Source organism: Schistosoma haematobium, chromosome 2, assembly GCF_000699445.3.
Source record: "Schistosoma haematobium chromosome 2, whole genome shotgun sequence".
Taxonomy (NCBI): Eukaryota; Metazoa; Platyhelminthes; class Trematoda; order Strigeidida; family Schistosomatidae; genus Schistosoma; species Schistosoma haematobium.
Genome location: NC_067197.1, coordinates 30705940 through 30729040, shown reverse-complemented (window position 1 = coordinate 30729040; position 23101 = coordinate 30705940). Strand labels below are relative to the sequence as shown.

Sequence of the window (23101 nt, the reverse complement as noted above, 5' to 3'; positions counted from 1 at the left end):
AAAATGATATATTGAATCACTGTTATGTAGGGAATCGTTAATAATTTGCAATAAAAAGTTTTCTGTTATTGATCAATTACAGATTTACTTCTACTTTCGTACGCTCATAAATTTGAGAAAAAATGGAGTCTGAATAAGAGATTAGGATGGAGCTCTACTATTTTATACAACTTAGTTCCATCTGATAATAATATTTTTACTCACTTGCTCCACATAAGTAAGTAAATTTGATTTTTACGGTATTCAAAACTAATTTTAGTTTATTTTGTTGAAAACTATATTTATAATGCTTAGTCACGTTAAAAATATACCAAAAAATGGTTGTTTTCTTTGTTTATGCACTAGGATACTAAATTATAAAGGTAATAAGTACTGTGACGTTCTGTAAACTGTTTATCATTAAAATCACGTATTTAATCATAAGTTCACTCTTTGAAATGTCAACCAATTAATTATTCACTTTACCAATATATATCTACATTTTGCGTAAACTAAGAAATCTGTTGTTTTACGGCTATAAAGAAACAAGGTGACCAATCAAGAATCCAGTTTGCTTAAGAGATGCTTCATACATATAGTGTGTTAACCCATGTCTAAAAATACAAGGAGCGAATATTACTATTTAGTTAGTTACATAAACAATCAAGTATAGGTACAAGTTTTGTTATTCTGTTTAGTTGATAAATGCAGTTGTGTATGAAGTCACTTATTGAATATTGCTATAGGGATATAATTTCATTATTACACTCGCTCGGTAATAACTACGTACAGAAATGGACTAAACGCTACGTATTAAATATGCTAGATTCTTTTTGTAGCTCTACATGACTGATTAGTCAAAAAGACGTATTGAAATCATGATTCAATTGAAGCTAGACCACTGTGGAAAGCCTGGAAACACTGGACGGCCGTTTCGTCTTAGTATGGGACTCCTCAGCAGTGCGCATCCACGATCCATGGCGGTCTAGCTTCAGTTGACTCATGATTTTAATCTGTGAAATTTCCCAGATCTCCACAAGCCCCTTCTGATAAAAAGACGTATTACTTATATTTTCATAGAGTCACGACTTCTTATAGTTGTACAGTTTTCGAAGCCTGTGTTTTCATGAAATACGCTATCCACATCCATGTCTAAACGTTATATTTAGTTCATTAGTTTCCTAAGAAAGTTTTACTTACTAATTATAAAGTCAACATGTGAATATAACAATGTAATTGCATGGTTTATCTTCTAAGTAATTATTTTAATTCAATAGTTATTACTCATGACTTACCGATTAATTGGTTTTGCAGTAATACCCAATAGTAGATTCAACACACGTATAGTTCTAGCAACAGTTTTTACATCAGGATGACGAAACCCTTTCAATAGATGACCGACTAATGCGAAATGAAAGCTATCGCGAAAACTAAGACCAACAGCATGATCCATTTGTTTATATTGTAGAATAAATTGTTCTCGACATCGCATCATAATACTGCTTAATGACTAACACATAGATAACGACAACAAAGAAAAGACAAACAGCAAATTTCATAGGGTTATAACGAAATTTTTAACATAATTAATCGTCAAATGTTTAAATATGGGTATATCTTAACATATTTAAATGGAGATGTGTTCGGTAATGATATTAGATATATTCGTATTAAAGGTATTTTTATAATCTATTTCTTAGATCAATATTCCAATCGAGACCTTAATATATTGTGTATAAGCTCATAGACAATTTCACTATTTAGCAGGCTACTAGTGATTTGCAATAACCACTGTCTATTTCTAATCTAACAACATTAGTTAGTTTATTTAACTGAGATACCTCATAAATTAGAGTTGAATGAAAAATTTCACATATTATCAGATATTACGCACTCTTTTCATGTAGTATCATTAGTTAACTCAAATGTAATAATTAAACAATATCTTAAAACTGTTAATGTCTACAGCATGCAGCATAACTGATAGAATATAAATTGGAAGAGATATTGCTTAATATCACACATGTATATTACATATAACAATCATTCTGAGTGACAAAATTCGAAAGAAGTCAAAACAAGAAAACTATGTTGTTTGATCGTCTGACTAAGTTTGAATTTGAATAAACTAAAATATCGAATTTTTCATTTCAATGAGTTTAACTATGACATTTGGTCCTAAATGATAATTCACATAAGCGGTTGTAAAATACAAACCAATCGCTTAGTGAGATCGAGGTCTACAGGACAAGCTGTGAGCCATAAGTGGATAAATTCGAATACTTCAGTTTTACCTAAAGTCTATGCTGATTATGTCGTTCAGAAGAACGATGAAAGCTCCACGACCAAAGCATCTAGCTCATAGAACAAAACTCCACCACAATTGCCTAGTGGTAGTGTCACAAACTGTAAAGACCAATCAGATGGGACTATATACTTCAGGAAGCTCTAGTTCCTTCAAGATTGCAGAGACCATGCTGACTACTGCCAAATAGCGCGAAACCTAGGTTCAGGTTTAATTCTAACTACTTTCGACCATTTTACAAGATTTCGGAATATAAACGCAGGAATATCAAAAAGAATATTTACAAGTTAATAAGAATGAAGACAAGCATGTTTTAAATGTATCCCTAAGTACGACCTACCACATGTAAATAAATAAATTTCTGATAATCATGAAGAAAATGTCATGTTTTATGATGCTGTTCTACAAATTACTCCAAACACTACATTATTTGTCAGGAGAACTGATATTTTTTAAATTTGTAACTTCAATGGTTTGAAAATTAAATATATATATATATAATAGAAATACCACTTACATCACGTTCAAATGTTCCATTCTGATCTAATGTTAATAAGTTTTGTTCAAGTAAAGCTAGTCCAGCCGCATACAAAGAAACTTCATCTAATTGTAGAATACCCAATGCAATCCAAAATAATGGTTGATGTGTTTCCGAATCTGATGGCAGTAGCGGTAACAGCCTTGTTAAACAAATAATTATTGCTTCAATGAGGTAGAGTTCTATTAAAAATTATAAAAAGAGGCAAAGCACACTATATTTATACAGTATTCAGAAATTACCTATTATAAAATACTAGTTGATGTTAGGGGAGTTGAGCACAGAATAAAACTTTTAAAAAATTGGCCAGTATCTAATTTAGCGAGAGAAAATGTTGTAGCTTAGATCAAAAATGTTTAGTTTTGTGACTTTCTGGAACCTATCAACAGGTTTTCCCGAATTAAGTTTTGTGGAAATTTGTTTCATTGCAGAGAATGTTTTCATAAGTGACTGAAGGCAGCTAGAAAACGACTGAAAATCTGTTGTTCAGTGGTTTTTAATTGAAATCGATTCTTAGTAAATAAACCGAATCCAATAAGCATAAAATGTAATTACTAAATGCTTTTAATCATACATAACAAGATAAGCTTATAAGTAATGCATAAAAAGAATGTAGTGAACAATTTTGATGGGAATATATTACAAACAAACAAACCTGCTTGTCCAGTATTTACAGTTTTATGTCGTAGATCTTTTTCCATGTTCAATTCATTTGCATATGACGCTAATGCTCTAGACATTATACGTAATAATTGTTTAATGTCCGTATCAGTAAAACGTTTACAAATACATCCGAGCACAATGATAGCACGAGGTTGTAAGGCTGGATTATGTTGAAAAGCGAATCTATGGTACAAAACAATTGTGAGAAAAGTACTTGCTAAATTAGATTAATAACGATATATATAGTTTTACAATGTTTAATTTAATAAGAAAGTAGTGGTTAGAGCTTATGTGAAAATCGATAGTCATGTAAATTTTTTCGTATTTATCAATTTATTAAGCTAGAATTAGTCATGTAGACACTGATAAGTGCCTAAAGAATAATAGGAATTAGGTAAGGTTTGAAATATTATTAGTGAAATACATCAATGCATTAGACGTCAAGAAGTATATTGATGAGGGAATACAGTACAGTGGTACTGTTGATTGTTAGAACAGAACAGTTAACTAAAATATTCATAGATCACTTTGGAATATTTGGACGTAAATATTATAAATCTTTTAAGCCACAATGCTTGACAGAGGCTGTAATCTTAGATAATGTAACCCCTGAGATTTCTTCAATCCATTTCCGTTCATAATCTTTACTTTATCTCATTGTCATAAATGGTTTTATCCATAGGGGATAAATATACTCTCATTTCACGCTAATTACTTTGATAGTTTTATTAATTCTCAACAAATGAATCTGAAAGATTATTTTAGGTGTTCTGGTTAATATATCAGCATACATGATCTTTGATAACTTTTCTCATCCATGTAAATGCATACAAAAAATGGTTAAAAATAATTAAATGATAGAAATATTTAAATACACTTTTTTTTAAAAAAAAAAGCAACAACAAAGAACTAATTACTTTCGTGCTAATTGTGTCCATTGATCAAGCCAATGAGTAAATTTCGGCACTTCTTTTATAACTAAACTCATAATTTCTAATAATGTATCAGTAAGAAATTCCAATGAACTCAATGACAAACGTTCAGGTTTGTTATCTAAACTATCTAAAGGTTGTGATATCGCGTGATTTGGTAAATATGATGATGATGGTACGCTTGTACAAGGATTAAATAAATGCGGTACAATAAATTGACCTGTTTGATTTAATCTTAATGAATAATTATCAGAGAAAGTGGAATTAGCTTTATTTCCTGGATTTAAATTGAACATGTCAGTAGAAAATGAATGTTGTTTTTGGTGAGGATGATTATATGGATTTCGTTCATAATTGTCTAAGGAATCATTAATTTGTCTGGTACGTTGAGATGTTTCAATAGATGTTGGTATCATTCGTTGATAAAGGTTTGTCTCTTCACAGTTATCACTAATCATTACTAAAACTGGATGAGTATTTCGAGTGAATTCCGGTTTTTTCAATTCAGAACCTTGTAAACTTGTATCTTTTTTAGCACTGATTAAATCTACACCATCAACTGACATTGATGTACATGTACCACCGCTACAATTACTACTAATACTGCTACTACTCCCTTGACTATGATGTAGATTTGATATAACTCCAATATGACCGGTAAGCGGTGGAATATTTAACGCCACAGAGCCTGTATGAGATGAATTATTAGGTCCAGCTGATCCAATTATTAAACCAGATCGTTCACCTGGACGAAAATGTGGAAATGCGCTAATAGGTGCACATTTAACATGTTGTATGCCAAACACTTCATAGAATTTGGGCAGAGTAAATTCTGCAAGAAGTTGACGAAGCTGATGAACTGTTTTTTCTGTAGACAAAATAATGAAATTTAGAAAAAAAATGGCGTAATTTATGTTATGTGAAAATGAGAACAGTTATCGATGTAATGAATAGAATTTCAATTCTAAATAAATTAAATACACAAACTATAAGTGTTACAGTCTTAACATAGTTCGTACAATTTTTTCATTGCTTCCTTTTTCCAAGTAGTTCCTTTAACATCCAGCTCATAATTAATAAACCGGCCTACATTCAATCTAATTCTGAAAAATATTCAAATTACCACATCATCTCTGCTTTAGTTTACTGATATAAATCATTTATGAACGGGTTTTATGTACGACTGTGGTGCGTGCTACTTATATTGATACAAGTAGTACATTATGGGAGTCAGGAATGTAATGTCTGGCAGCAGAAGATGAGGGAAGATCAAGAAAGCAAAAGCGGGAATAGAATACAATTTGTATGAAAATGTAAGAACAACGAAGTCTGAGGCATTTTGAGACAATTGGTGGACATTTTGCAAATTAACGATTTGATATATAGTTCTCAGATTTTATTGAAATACTCTGTAATTCCGTATCAGATACATATGGTCGTCCTCAGCCGTGTTTTTATTCACTACACGACCGCTAAGTGAAGTCATCAATCGTTATTGATTAGGCAGTAGTGAAAAAGTCTTAATTCTACTGTTAAAGTACATAATGATGAAGGTGATGTTTATTATTTAACAGAAATCTGGAAGGAAATCTCTCTGAGAAATCTATGTCCTGCTTAAAATTTCAAATATATATCACTAATCAAAGACTTCGTAAATTATTCTTATTTATTATGTAAATTTATCAATAATTTATAAATTAAGAGAATCATTTGTATGATATACAACAAAACAAATCGCTAAAACTGTATGCCGGCACCGTATAGAATAAAAAATTTTTAGATCACTAAACAAAGACCTCATAAACTATTTTTATATATATCATGTATATGTATCGATAATTTTTAATTCGAGAGAGAATTGTTTGTATGACATAAAGTGCATTACTAAACTTGTGTGCCAACATTGTATAGAATAAACAGAAAAATTTATAAATGTTATGCTTTACATTAGAATATAGTAGTACTGTTAAAATTAGATGTGAATTATGTTAATGGTAATGAAAATAGTTAGAAACATTTTGAGAAATATGTTATGTGCTTACTATCTTAACCTTAGTTAATCAACGGCCCGTCATAAACAGAATGAGTATGATGAAACTAGATATTCAATTTAATAATATGGATTCGTAAAAATCTTTTATTTCACATCAGTAGGACAAAATCAGAGATATTAATATAATATTCTAATCAAACGATTTAACTCACCAGAAATTTGTTTAGCTAAAGATGAAGTACACAATGAATGTATAACATTGATCACAAATCCATGTACAGATGCTCTCAGAGATAGTGGACCAGTACACACCAATAAAGTAGCAATATGAAATAACCGAGGCAAATGTGTACATACTGGAATAAAAATACATATATAAACACGATTTGCAAGTTGCATAATAAAAAATTTTGGAAACGAAATTTTCAACAATTTTTATTTTCATCATTTGCTAGAATTTAAATTTCAGCTATGGTTATAAATAATGAATATTAACAAATATGAAACCGATTTCCTGAGATCCGAGTCATATACATGCAAATAAAAGACGTGTATATAAATACATTAAACAGCTACCAACCTATACAAGCTCTTCAAAGTCCCGACTGCTTAAACATGGTATGGAGTTACACTACTGCTAGAACCTTACTCAGAAAGTTAGGGGTGTACAAAAATAAACCAGTTGAACTTAAATACATTTTATCCCAGATCTAGACACTTACCAATGATGATATTAAAGGTACGTCTTTGGAGAAAATTAGCGAGCGTCTTGCTTTTATAACATAACCTATTGTAGATGTAAATTATCTTGACCAAAGTTACATATCGAAGTGAAATTTCCAATTTAAGTTCTTATATGTGTATGTAATAATAATGAGTTCTTTTTAGCACATACAGTTACTACTATTTTGATACTGAATAACATTATTATTTTTAGTATTTCGAAGAAAAGATAATCAACTGTATTACCATGTGGCAATATTTGACACAGCTAAACAATTAGCATTTTCGGCAATCCAAAGTTTTTCTATCACGCATTGATATCAGCCGGATAATCGGAATAGATCGAGAAGCACTAGACAACTAATTACTCGTGGTTCCGCACTGATCCTTCTCTTCTGATTGGCGACCAACCACAATCATATTCATAAAAATAAACTTATTGAAAAAATACATATTTTTATTATTATTTTGGACACTTACTATCTAAACAATTATTGAATGATAACATTAATAAATACCGTAGCAATGGCGCAGTTTCTGGCCACAATGGATGTTGTTCCAATAGGGTTGTTGGAGCAGAACATGTCTTTTCAATAAACTATATGAAAAATTCGACAAAAAAATCTAATTTCTTTAGAAGAAGGAATGACTACAATAATTAGATAGATTAATGTAAACATGAAAAAGGTTGATAAGTATGCATACTCACACTAAGAGTAAATGACTCGATGAACTAGTGTCGTGTATAAATAGTCTTCTCTTACGATACCTAGGATTACAAATCAAGGTAGCCTAAGTCTGAATATGAGTAAAATAAATTCCGATCACCTGATTTACTGAAGCTACACAACCCTATTAACTGGTTTACCAACCAAATAATTTACGGCCAACCTCAGTATTACCTATATGATGGCTGTAACATACGTTTCCAATACTTTAAGGATATCTATGTTCAAATAATAGTAAGCTTTGCTTGTCTTATACCTTCACATACCAACTAACAAACATATAGGATGGTATATGATCCACTTTGGTTAATTTTATTTGTTCGCTAATAGATAATTGTTGTTCAAATAGTTTATGTTGAGATAGAAAATTACTATGACACTTCAAGTAAAACCCATTAGAAAGCTACCTTAAACTACTCCATAGAAAGAGCAACCTTATGGTTTATAAGGTTTTAGTGAAAAGTAGTAACTTGGTTGGTTGTCATCAAGTATCTACAATATTCGGGGAAATGGTATTAGGTTCAAGTAATTCGGACTGTGGAACTGGGTGATGCGGATTCGAATCTCATGGACAGCACGACTTTCCTGAGGATTGAAAACATGCTTTCCTGAAGAGCGCGAATAAGCAATGGGTTCAGGTCTAAAGTGTCCTGACGACCAATCCCGATCACTTTACGTCAAAACTGTATGTAATTTCCATCCCCTTAGACTAGTGATTACATTACAACTTGATCGATAGAATTAAATCATCATTGAACATTGTTAACCATAATCGATGTTCATGTACCTTAGTTAAAAGTAAAGTTAGCTTACAAACAAAATATTAAACTTACACGACACAGTTTAGATAATACTTTCTTCGATACAAGTTGTTTGTTTACAGCTGCCAGCGCAACTGATGTATCAGCCATTATCTCTGCTTGTAAACTGCCTAATCCACAACTAACAGAACGTTGTATAAAATTGTCTAGAACAAGTCCCAAAAGTTGTGGAACTTGACCTAATTTTCCCCAAATTTTTATTTGAATAGACGGATACATTTGTTCTTCTTCAATTGTTAAAGTAATCAACTTGTCAATTATAACATTTACCTGAAAAATTTGATGCAATGAAATATACGACAATCTGGCATTATTAAGTTTAAATTATTGCAGTAATTATGTGTAATAAGAATTTGTCACTTATTTTAAATAAACTAACCTCAGCATAAAGGACAGATTCACATGCTTTCTATGAAACTCAAAACTATGGAATAATTGCTGTATAGGACACACTTAACACCAAAGAAAAAAGTATTGTTTGACTTATTTATCCGTTTTGTAGTAAAATGTTGGTAAATTTTGATGTACCACTCACTAGATATGGATGTGAAAAGTTTGAAATTTAATAATCTGGGTGATCTGGAAAACTTCACGGATTTCCAGATAGTTTATATAATAACATAAATTGGTTGTTAAAAAAATAAGCATTGAATATTGATATAAATCTTCTCATTTCATGGTTAACACATAACCGACCTTTATAACTTCAATCACTTTGAGTGACAGAAAGACATGAATATCACAAATTAGATCTATTATGAGATAAGCACTGTACAATGTCAAGTAATGTCAAACTAGAATCAGCTACATAAGCTGCTCTAATTCTCATTAGTTCTTCAGATACATATTTAATAAAAATAATTCGGTTCAAAGATAGAAAACAATCCTGTTTTAAGCTTTAATAGTAAGTAATTAGAATTATTTCACAATAGAATGTAACTGATAACACAAAGGAACTTACTTTTTGTCGTTTAGCATCATCCGAACGACAGAAACGTGTTAAATTAGGTAACCAAGGTGTAATATATTCTAAACACAAGTGTTTCATTTCGATACTTGAACGACTAAATCCTTGTATACATTCTTCAAGAAATTCTAATGTTAAATGTGGTTCTAATTGTGCTAGACGATTACTTATCTCTGTAATAAATAGTGTATTATTCCCAGGAATACATAATCCTTTAGTTTCTAATAATTGTCCTTCGATTTTCAAATTAAATGTTTGTGTTAAAGCACAAAGTAAGTTGTAGGCAGCTGATCGCAGATTTGGATCGGAACTGCCTAAATTAAGTAATGCCTACATTAAAAATAGGATGAAAGAAAAACTAAATGGTGGATCAAATCATTCATAATATATATATATATATATATATATATATATATATATATATATATGATCGAACAAAAGGTTTTCTGTAACTGTGATTACTGCCAGTTCTCTTTTGAATTTCAATGCATAATAAAATACTAATGCAACTGCACTCCTGGAAACTTGTTTCCGTTAAAACAAATCAAAGTAGTCTATTTTCTTGAAGTGACTCTTGATATAGTAAGTTTGACTATGAAAAGGAAATGTCAAGGAAGTACCATTACGCTCAACTGTACCTCGAACCTTGAGTTTTAGCAAACAGAATTAAACCATTTATCACTTTAATTAAAATCTATTGAGTTCACGTTTTCTTCTATTCGATTTTCTCGACAATCTGCTGCCAGGCATTCCATTTTCTATTAGTGTCATATACTACTTATATATAAAAACATAAGTAGCGCACATCACATGATAACAAGACATCTGGAAGTTGAAATTTTGTTTCGTTGACTTAGAAAGCAGATTAAATGTTAGGGATTTGGGTAAAGACTGCATTATTACGCTGTCTACATTTGACAAAAAAATATAAGCATTATAATTTGCCTTTAGAAACAAACTATATATACATTCTGTTTCGAAGTCAGAGATAATAGCTAAGTTATTTACTTAATTTCCTTTGGCGCTTGAAATGCTGTAATTCTGTTTTATGCTACTTTCTTAGAACATGAGTTACAGGGAATTCAGAACTGAAGTTTTGTGCCTGAGAAAGAATTTTGATTGGTTATTTGGTAACGAATATAAATTCATGGTTTACGTTTTTATTCTTTGACAAATATCTAGTCATCTTGTATTCTAAAATTTATTTGGAAGGAAGTTTAGTATTATTTAGTAGATTATGAAATACCACGGAAAATTGATCAATCAGTAGATGTTGGCAGTTTTATAAGTAATCAGTTCTTTTATTATTCAACAGTTATGAATACATGTTCTGTAAATTTATTATTGTAATAATTATGTAACACTAATTAATGTCAGATATGACTTAATGATCAATCCGGTTCCATCAATATAACATTATACAAAACTAATTCCATTTGGTGTTCAGTCACTGATGGAATGTTGCATGGACAATTTCATATTATTTCATTTACGTACGGAACATGTAAGAATGACAGTATTAGGACTAAATGAATAAACGTAAAAATAAGAATTTACTATATTTAGCAAAGTTCCAGGAACATCACGTGGCTTGATCTTGGCATGAATTGCTGGTGTATCCGGTTGAGATAATGCCCATCTTGTACGTATGTGTATAATAGCTTGAACAATGGAATCACATGCATCATGTATAAAAGATAATGGACCATTATCATTTAAAATAGTTAGTGTGAACTGGTTGTTATCAACTAAACAAACCTAAAAACAAGTCGAAAATCAAGATAAAAAAGTGCAAAATATGTTTATTTTTTAGGGTATATATATATATATATGATTGTTAGATCATTAAACAAATTATTTTCAAAGTGAATCATAACACCAACTCCTTGTATGAAAAAAACCCAAAGTTGATACTTGAACTTTTAGCTAAGAGATAATGTCATGCAATTGTTAAACACATAACTAAATGATTAGTTTTACAGATTTTCAACCTCTAATTTTAAGTGAATTATCATTTACATGAAAATGAATATCCACAGATAAATTTAGAATTTAACCGTACCATATTACCACATAACAGAAGTGCTACTGCAATGAACAAGAACACGGGTGTATTTGAATATGGAATTACAATCTCTTGGTAAACTATGATCACCGTACATTGAATACTTCATCTGCAAATTTCCATCATTTGTTCTTCATATTCTGTATGATTTTTTCTATTCTCAATTCCTTTCTGTTTCCCTTTCTATTCTCCTCAACTTGATCTTCTAGTCCTTCTGCTGCCAGGGTTTCCACTTATGATTGGTACTACATACTACTTATGTCGGCAGACATATGTAGTATATCCCACATTATTATCATTGAAACCATTAAGTTTTATTTCTTCACTATGCATTCTGGTAATTTTCTTTTATTTGGTTGATATAGTATAGGATAATATACATTTACGCTAGATCATACGTTATTTTTGGCTGACTAATAGGAGTTATTTAAAAATTCTAATCATTTGATTTGAACGTAGAGATCTGGTGGTAATTTAGTCGTTATAAGATATCTGTAGCTCTTTACTGACTCTAATTGAATACAACGCCACCCCATTTAATCTCATATACAGTATCTCAGTTAACTGCATTGTGAAAAGGTGGTACAAAAAGTCAACCATGAGATATACTGGAAGAATATATTTCAAATATTGTAGCCTGAATGAACAAGCATAAAAGCGAATAGAAATGGCTTGAACCAGATTGTCTATTTAAAAATTCACGCAGCATATATATGTATACATATGAGAAAAAACGGAGAAAATATACTGATACAGTGATTATACAGTTCGGTTTAGTTCGTGACAAATAACTTCATGTAACTCACACTTTGAATGGATAAATTACGAACAATTGCTTAATATATCTAGAACATTTACAACTAGTCACTAGTTATCTATTTGAAGGAAACAGTATCTTTTATCTCACTTAAAAATCATGATTGCTCTTAGCCGACGTTAAAACATTTTTCGAAGGTTCTAATTATCATTTTAAGTGATGAAACATTATCGAAAATGCTCAGATATGAAATTTTCAGTGTTTTACAAAATCAGGATAGTTAAAACTTGAGAATAAATTAACAATGACGCTGATATTATAGTGTTAATGAAATAATAACATTGTGATAAAAATCAAGCATGTGCACTGTTGTGATCGTTTCAACTTATTTGAAAGTACAATAACCAAAATAAAGAATAATGGGACATGACTTGATCTAGAAATCCAGTAATTGTATGTGGAATAGTTTAGATTTCGTTCATTTGCGCGTGATCATATTCACACCACTACAATCATTGCCCGTAATGTTCAGAATTACTTTTCTACTGTTTTAAAACTAAGACATCGATTACTTGATAAATATAACCAATTATCTGTATAGTGTATGTATAGTATTTATTTAACTAGTTGACGAAGATAAAAATTTTGAAGTCCAGAAAGAATATTTAACAAAAAAGGATGTCGGAGCAAACAATTGTTTTCAGCATCCTCGTTATCAGGCTATACAGCCCATAATTACTTTATTGTGTTACAAAGGCCAAAATAAGTCATTCTAATCAACGAAACAATGCGTCAAATGATGGTGAACTTTTGCATGTTACAGCACAAATACTCTAGAAATGTGCCGTTTGTCAATTCGAAAGGTCATTTACGTAAGGTCAGAATAATTCTTTGTACAGATTCAAGATATAATCAATGTAATAGTAGAATCATGTAAATAAAATGTACAGTAGGAGAATTTTATTTGGTTAGTGGAGATAATAATGATAACAATAATAATAATCGTAACAACAATAATAGTGGTGATAATAATAGTAACGTCGTATAAATGTGGCATACAGTAAGCAAGTTATTGTAAAGGCAGTTATGATAAGAAGTTCAAGTGAATCGGAAAAGATGAATGTATAAATTCAAAAATGGGGTAGGGCAGATATGAACAAAAAGAGGATTGGGGGGGGTAAGGGGTTTATAACATCTAGTTTAGGTGATCCAGTCGTGGGTCAAGGAAAAATATAGAGGCTGAACATGTCTCGTTTGGATACAAATGTCAGGTCTTCTGCAGTTAAGCCCGAAGACTTGAGATACATGGAGGGGTCATAATTTCGTTTCTTTAGTTAGATTACTTGAAGCTTGATACAAATCGGAAAAAGTTCCATCTGTTTTAACATGATGTTCACTTTCTATCAAATGAGAAAAGATGTAGCTGTTGATAGGTTTTGTGACACTTTTTCCCAATCATGTCTGTACGTGTTTCAAGAAAGTAAAGATAAATTTCTCTGAGTACGGCCTGTGTAACTAGCTCCACAGGAGCAGTTGAATCGATGTACATAAATTGAGGAGCCTATCATCGGTAACCTATCCTTGGTTCGTTGTTAAAATATTGGTTTAGTTGAGATTACATGTAATTTGGAAGTATTGAATGTCCTATAAATGAATCTTTTAAGTCGAAATGTTAAAATATCACCCGCTACGTCCCCTTTAAAACTGAGTTTTAGATAAAGGGTTTTTTGTTGACTAAGAGAGTTTGCCCTATTTTTCAGTTCAAATAAATATTTTTTGACGACATTATCTGCATAGCCATTATTTAGTTTTGCATTCTTTGGTTTATTTATCTTACCATCAACAATATCTTCAAAGAATAATAGTCTGATTCTACGGTTGAGATATCTACTCAGGTTTATTTTGTACTTACTAGTCCATGTATTTTTCATAAGTAAATTCCTTTTTTATGGAACCATCTATCCTTTTGGAAAGAATGTTATCAAGGAAAACTATAGTGTTGTCATGCTTCTCTTCGCTGGTGAATTTAATTACCCTGTGATCAGTACCGAAACTATTCACAGTTCTTCTTTATTGATATTTTTGTCGCACATGAATAGCGACAGTTACACTCTAGCTTATTCAGGAGTACATGTTCAAAAACAAAGAATATATCACCCAATAACTTCGTAAGACTAAACAATTATAAATGTATAACTATTGTGATACATTAAATAATATATGCGGAGAATACATATTAAAGTTATAATTAAATTAGATGTTATAAATTGGAAATGATAGATTTTACTCTGGTCATCTGTCAAATAGTAAAAACAGAGCAAAGTTGAATGATCAAATACGAAATGTCTGAAAGAAAATTGTTCCAAAATGATGTGTTCTAGTCAACAAATTAAAATCTTATTCTAAAAACATTACTGGTACAAAATACATATTCCATCTTAATCACAGCGGTAAGAACAACCTAGAAAAACTTGATTATTGTGAATATTTAGATGATCTGCTAATTGTGTATGATGAACCAGTCATTTAACATGAACCTTCAAACACCTTTAATAACGCATATCTATCACTTAGTTTTACGTGTTAATATTAAATAAAATAACACCATAGTTTTAGCATGGAATATTTATGGAAGCTGTTGGATTTCACAGTTTATATGCAGGACTGATTGAAGTTAGACATCGAAACCACTTAACATCTACTCAGTAGTCCGACGGTTAGGAGAGTTAATCTATATTGTACTTAACGAGAACAGAACTGTAAGTCTCCACATTTAAAATTTTTAATTTTCAGAATTACTTACTACCACAAATGTCAATTATAATAATAATATTAATAACATATGAACTCATTGCTTACTTCTTCGATTTCTGAAGCATAATAAACGTCATTCAAAATAACTGAATGACCAAGAACTTTCGTTTTTTCAGTTGAAGTAACTTGAATAGCATTCGTACACACCTGTTTATTGGTAAACAACATAAGCGATTTATCAATCAAACATTTAATAAAATTAGTGAAATATTTGAAATGAAAATTTCTAATAGCTACTTACCACACACTCAAGTGTTCAACCTTAATCAAAAGTTATCTATCTTTAAACTAAATATTACTGTTAAAGTTATTTTATTTAACAAAAAAGGGCTGTGTTTATTGATAAGAACTTTCTATCGAAATATCTTAAGAAATATTCATAGTACACTAATTAAGGAAAATAATTTCATAATGAATGAATATTAATAACATTTCTAAGTGAATTAATCATGGATCGATCGATGCTAGTCATTAACACCGTTGGACAGTCTTAGTGGTTTAGAGGTTAAACGTCCGCGCGCGAGAATGAAGGTCCTGGGTTTGAGTCCTGCGTGGAGGTTGCGTATGAGGATAATTGAGTAGTCCAAAACAAGGATGAAACAGCCATCTAATTCTTTTCAAGTTTTGATGGTGGTATAGCACAGATCGGTTTGTAATTTTAACAAAATATAGAAATATGTATAATAGTATATTATTCCAAGTTAATACAACACTGTGCAATTTAGATTAGAAAGAAGACCAATGACAGTCGAGAATCACTGAACAAAATAAATCAAAATTCATTGTTGAGATTTATTGAAAAGATATTCAGGAAAACAGTTTAAGAACTTTTCGACTTCATATCGAATCTTATATCATTACCGGGGAGTGGCTTGATATATTGAAACATTTCAAGTTCATTAACAGACAACCAAACTCTAGTCTTCCAAAATTTCCTGAAGCCACAGTAAATAAATAATTCAGAACGGATTTACGTATTCAAAAGGAAACAGGGATAAATCTTTCTTTATCATAGAAATATTACCGTTATTTGATGATATCGTTTTTTATCCAACCCCTTCCCCTTATTTTGATTGAATCATTTCCAATTGCTTCAAATCTAGAATTTTATTTTTAACCAACTTATCTCAACTCATGATATTCTCAATGATTATCAACCTATAGTCTGCAGCTTCATTGTGTAACCAACTAGTTTTCTTAGTGCTATAATCTTAAGTTACAATTCTATTGCCGTTGTATTTGTTTTTAACATTTTTTCATCCTTATTAACTTTCTTTAAATCTTTTCCTCACTATGATGATACATATTTACTTTTAATTAATTTCATAGTAAAGCTGAAATACAAGAGTGAGCCAATAATGAACATGCAAATCACTTAAGGTCACATGGTATATGTCAAAACAGAATATCGTCTACCAATAATGAATCGGAGAATCGTCCTGAGGAATTTTCCCTCACTGATTATGTAGTAAATAATTTGAATCAGAAAAAATATCAGTATTTGAATGACAAAACTATCCTAAGTTAATTTAGGATTGTCACAAAAGGGATCAGGTTTTAGGTTGGTCCATATGTACCCTAAGTCGTAAATTCAACTATAAATCTTAAACTATTTTTTATTCAAACTCTCAATCCTGAAATCTGCAACCTAATCATAACATTAACTCTAACCCTAAGTTACAAATCCTATTCATACTTCAACGGGATGTTCTCGTCCTCTAACAAAAAGTTACCGGCTCTCAAATGCTATTTCAAACTACTACAATCTTTTTGGAAAATTTCCTTTTAAAACGTTTTTTGTATCACGCATTTTAAACATTTATATCTCTATTCATCTAATTTTATATTTCTTTCGGTACCAACCAGACCATGCTTAAATATTGTCATGTACTCTGTAATTATTTCTGAAATGTAATTTATTTATTTATCTTTGCCCTAAATTCAGATCTCAAACCATAATGTTTAATCATGATTCTGTAGCTCAAAACCTAGCTCTAGTATTATAAATCACTCATTCATACTTTACCTTTTCTGAGTGTCTGAATCGATAAGGAAACTGTCAGGGTTATTCAGAGAATTGCCCAAACTCTAATAGTTCAGTTTTATCAATTTCATTTACATCAGTAAGTTAACTTCTGCTCATAATGTTTATTTTAAAATATAATAGGTAGCAAACAGCTGATGAAAACCTAGTGAAATAAAATGGATTCATGTTCTTTTTCTCAAATTATTATATGAAATTGTTAGTGTCGACAACATAGTGTAGTCAATATGGATGTTACAACTGTAACAATAATTCAAATTTCTTTCTTTCAACTTCAATTATTTTAAAACTTAAAATATTGCATACTTGACCTACGATGTTTCCACTTACTTTGATAGCTACTTTCGTGTCTTTATGCGATAATTTCAAAGCTCCATTAAAAACACGTAAATCTTCTTCTAAAACTAATGTTCCAGCAGGAAGTCTTTGTTGGTCCGGTTCAATATATTCATTTAAACGCGATGGGTGATCAATGAAAACAAGTTTTCTGGAACCCTAAACAAAAGAAAGAAATGAAATTAATCAGCACGTTTTTTTACCGATGTCAATAATGAACTTCAATTTAAATGAATTCTGTTTCATATATCTTATCAAGCCATTCTTTTGTATGAGTTGCAAAGATAAGTAAATAGGTATTTATGTTATAACTACAAAACCATATTGTTACTGATCAAAATAATTAATTGACACTATGAAAAATTGTGATGATAAATCAGCTTTAAATAATGAATGCAAAACTAGTAATGGTCAGGAAATGTCAATACGTTATCTTTATTTAAATTATAAACCATTATTTTGCAGGAATGTGTACAATTCACTTAAATCTGATTGCCTAAAATATCTTGCCAACCTTTTAGAAAAGGTTTGCTATTTAATTTAACTTCAAACGTGGCTTTCAGTATACACTTATTGTAATTATGTAATTACAGTCTTGTCAGTTAGTGCAACTATGGAACTGGATACGTGGATGCTTAATTATAATTGAGACCCTTTTACTCATATGGTGGTAAAAATTGATTATTTTGCAATTAATTTAGTTGGATGTTGTATGAAAGAAAATATTTCTATCCAGATAAAAATACGGAACGAGTAGAAATCATTTCATATAAATATCAGTGATAAATTATCGATGGAATACTAGCCTAGGTCTCCTAAACAAAAATGACCCAATGTAGTGTTTTTACAAGCACACTGCTATTTATTTTTCATAGTTTGCATTCATGAAAACATTTACTCTACAATATATATATATATATATATATATATATATATATATATATATATATATAGGCAATAGGCTAAATTATTAACATACCTTGATTGGTGAGAAAAACCGATCGTGTATTTTAGTATATTCACGAACCCATGAATTGCAATTGTAAATATATGCAGCAACAAGATATTCACGTAGAACTGGCCCAATGATATTAGCCCATTTGTTTAAAAGGTCATTCTAAAAAAATGTCATGAAACAGGATATCAGTGGTGAAACAGTGTTTGAGCTTATGAAATTTAAAATCAAGAAAAGTTAGAAGTTGAAGTTTCTGATTTCTGATGCTTCGTATACGAGGTCCTTTCATGAATGCTATTATTCTCTTAATATTAGTAACTTGGCATATTATTCAGCAGAGTGGAACGTATGTGTACCACTTCATGTACAGTTTGGCAGTTAAATGTCTTTGCATAACATATTGTGTTCCCATTAAATTTCAAATGTGGGATTTATCTCTTTAAAATTATGGCTACTAATTTTTTGATAAGTAGCTCTTTTCTGGTGAGTATCAGTTGTTTTCATTTTGAAATTTCTCGTATAAAGAGAAACATATATCTTAGACCACACCACAAAGGAATTTAGTGAATGTAAACAGAGAAATTAAATTAAAGCCAAAAAAGAGGTATAAGACTGACTTATAAGTTAACTTGTTATGATAATTTTAAACAATAAGAACAACCGATGAAAAACTTTCAAATGGTCATGATGTCACTTAAATAGAACTTAACGACTCAAATAATACACTCTTCAAACTGATTCATAACGAATTTTCATAAGCAAAGGTATAAAATAAAGTAAACAATGCATTGAAGATCCATTGATAACATACAGGTCAATCGCTATATTATCATCATGTAGCCATTATTTGTTTTAAAAAGTTGACTGAACTATCGTTTAGCTAATTTGATTTTCTGCACAGTAACAACAGGAAACATTGTAATCATTTTATCTAAACGTTAAATATATTTGTTTTAGAATATTTCATATCACATATTGATTTCAGGTAGAAAACTTATAGATACAACCAACTGAATTGGATAATAATAATAATCGAAACAGATATGCACCGGCGATCACAGCTCAACAGCAAATATAATTAATAACCCCCTCTTTTGCTACAGGACCCTAGATCTCGCTGAGTCACAGAATATCAGAAGACAGAGAATGGGATGTGACACGCTTTATATACCTTTTAAAGTAATATAAAATTACAGCGAAAAAGTGAATATATGGTTTACGTTGATCTGTTCAACAACAGAATAGATTATCCGATAAGGCCGTTTCAGCTACTAAGCAGCACAATTCTTATTCTAGAGTAGAAACTTTTGGGATAGGATATATGGCTTTGAATTTGTATATAATTTGTCTCTTAGAACTTAACATATGTTTCTCGTATTGTTGTTAACATACCGATATATTTTTTAATTATTTATGAAGTATAGAAATGAATAACGATTTAGGTCAGTGAATAAAAGGCGCATATATCAAAGCATTGATATATAACGATCAAAACACTAATTATTATTTGAACATAATTTTAATTTACTGAATACAAAAAGCTTATGAAAGATAGTAAAAACTAAAACATAGATATGTGAACGAAGAATATTCTCTGCGATAATTTCACATAAGGTTCTACAGACATACATTTAAATGTATGTTTGAATATTTGAGTATGTAATATAATCGGAATCAATAAACATTGAAAACTAACCTTAAATCGGTTTTCAACTGATGTATGAGTGAAATCAATGACAACTTCAAAAGGTTTATTACGATAAGCATCTAATGTCATTGAAACTAGACATATAATGAATGGATATTCCACGCGTTGATACTCTCGTGATCTTAAAAAAGTGCGAAATAATACACATAAGTAATTGCAAAAGAATGAAGATTTATATATATATATATATATATATATATATATATATATATATATATATTACCGAAAGGATTATTCAAGTAGACCATGAAGGGTAACAACGTTACATTAAGGAAGTATTGCAGTGAACGAAAACTTAGGTGGGAAAAATCGAAATTACGAAGTGTTTTAGTAAAATATGAAAACCATACATTAAATATATTATTTGCACATCTTTCTTCAATTGTACTTTACATTCTTCACGATTCTTCCAATTCTGTTGTTATTACAATTGCTCTTTATTTTGTCTCATTTTTTTTTCAATGCGATCTGCTGCTGACTGGTATTCTACTTCCTATTGGTACTACATACTACTTATATCTGTCAGTATAAGTAGCATTCACCACTGTAGAATCAATATTATTACAAATTATAATGACAGATTAATAATGATTACAAAAAATAAAATAATTTATCAGTTAGGCATTCATTAATTCTTATTTTAATTTAATAAAAATTTGCAGCTTTAGATAAAACAAAATAATGTAAATCAAAGGCAAAAAGGGATACAAATTCAAAGACAATCAAATTATTTCCCATATTTTGTAAAACGAATGAAAACAAAATTCATTGTCATAATATAACAGGACACAAATTGTAATTTACATCAGTTAAAGTGTATTACAATGACTTTTTTATATTGAGACACTAACTTGTATAAACTCATTGTATAAAACTTATTATAGTGTTAGGAAATGGAATAGACAATATTGATAATCAAGCAATTAGTTGTAGAATTGAGGTCTATTTCATCGAATTTTGTTTGGGTAACAGAATAGTATCGTTAACTCTCTACACATAAACTACAATTCAAGGTCTTAAACACAAAATTGTACTTTGCTACTAGTTACATTAAGATTTTCTGGTTAACTGTTTATCTTGTACAAGGGTAATAAGTTTAAAGACATACTGGATATTTAAACACAAATTTTCCATTAAACGTTTTCGTATTACGATTTGTCGAGAACTAAATGTGTTTTATTGTAAGATGTTCTGTTGATTAATTAAAATAATATTCATACATACGAGAATGAACTTTACAAATTCCGATTTAACAAAGTGTAGTACGTACAAAAATACAGTTACTTTCATAAAAAGTAACTAGTTAACAAATGCGACCAACTGTTTCGTTTTAGTTTTCTATAAAAGTTACATACTACCAATCAATTTTCAAGTTGTAAAAAAAGACAATCCTAATGTTTTGTAAATACTGAATAAGCTATTAGAATGGACGTAGATTTATGATGACAAAGTTTCAGCTTGACTGGATTTGTGTAAATTTTAGTTTTATTGAAACTAGAGTTCAGAATGAAATAGTGCAAATTGTACTTTAGTAAATTACATGATACAGATATGATAATGGTATATTTATTTTAGAAAATTCTGTCAAACAGAAATAATCGAAAGTAACAAAAGTGTTTAGCAAGTTAAAACTAATAAATGTGTAATATAATATAAAAATAATTATAATATAAATAGTTTCGTTTCAAGTATTCTATGGACAGGTATAAATTAAACTAACTAGTCCCCAAGAAACAATTAATCTTATATTGTCTAGATTTTATACTGACAATCGTACACTGGCTAACTTTGAAATGTAGTTAATTTGATAAGTGGATTTGGGTCCAACCGCTGTAAAGACATTGGTTGAAGTTTCTTGCTGTTTGAAGTTACACGTCAGTGTATAATTAGAACCTAGGATTCCTGCCAATCAGCTAACATAAAATAATAGAATGTCCAGTAACTTGCCTTCGTAATTACACTTCAATTCTAATTGACAACATACTATTATTACTGACAAGAAGACAAAATAACAGTGCATCCCTTAATAATGATCGACTCGTTAGAGCAACTCAATGCCTAGGAGAATCACGAGGTTTACGAAATAAATAAACGGGGATTTCTCTAAATGTTTCACTAGGTAGTGTAAGTTTGAACCACCTTTCAGTGTTCTTTCAAGGCCACAGAAACCCATTACAGACAAGTGATACAAACTATGGAACCTTACTGGAAAGTGTCTTTACAGCCATCGATAATCAGCTAATGTTAAAAACAGACCAAAGAGTCACCTTTAAGTAGCCACTCAATACAATATAATCATATTTTTCAAAGGATTAATTCAATGATTGGGTTGTAAAAGCATGCTTACTTATATCGCCTAGCGATGTAGTAAAAAACTGGATTGCCTAATCGACTAATACCAGCTTGGTAAAATGCATTTACATTTTTCAAATGTTTAAATTCCTCACTGTCACGAAACTGGTAACCCCGTAGTACCCAGTCTTCTAATCTCGTCGATGGTATATCCAAGTAATTCCACCTATAAAATTAAGTGGCATATTAATATATCTTTGTATAGAAAAATGACTGAAAATGTAATAAATAACAGATGATAAATTGTGTACAAGTATTTCTCGAATTTATACGAGATTTTATTATATAAAAGGTAGATAAATAATGAATAAGCTAAATGGTCAATGTGATGAAACATTAGAAAATTATTTCATTTAAGTTGTTGACTTCTCATTATTACTAGACAAAATTGAAAACACATGACGTTGAGCCCAGAACTTTC

The 23101-nt window shown here is 30.2% G+C and overlaps 1 protein-coding gene across 1 annotated transcript in view; it reads right to left on the bottom strand.

Moving 5' to 3' along the window:
• Positions 1-23101, bottom strand: part of NF1 (Neurofibromin 1) — a 117765-nt gene that overhangs the window by 23682 nt on the left and 70982 nt on the right. Inside the window, exons 30-43 of the mRNA XM_051214913.1 lie at positions 22676-22846; positions 20317-20449; positions 18645-18782; positions 17660-17824; positions 15331-15432; positions 11207-11407; positions 9644-9979; positions 8695-8952; positions 7614-7731; positions 6623-6766; positions 4403-5285; positions 3478-3668; positions 2802-3004; positions 1275-1489 (exon numbers count right to left, since the gene is read on the bottom strand). Of these exons, the coding sequence (XP_051068098.1) occupies positions 1275-1489; positions 2802-3004; positions 3478-3668; positions 4403-5285; positions 6623-6766; positions 7614-7731; positions 8695-8952; positions 9644-9979; positions 11207-11407; positions 15331-15432; positions 17660-17824; positions 18645-18782; positions 20317-20449; positions 22676-22846 (3258 nt within the window). The remainder of the gene's footprint in view (positions 1-1274; positions 1490-2801; positions 3005-3477; positions 3669-4402; positions 5286-6622; positions 6767-7613; positions 7732-8694; positions 8953-9643; positions 9980-11206; positions 11408-15330; positions 15433-17659; positions 17825-18644; positions 18783-20316; positions 20450-22675; positions 22847-23101) is intronic.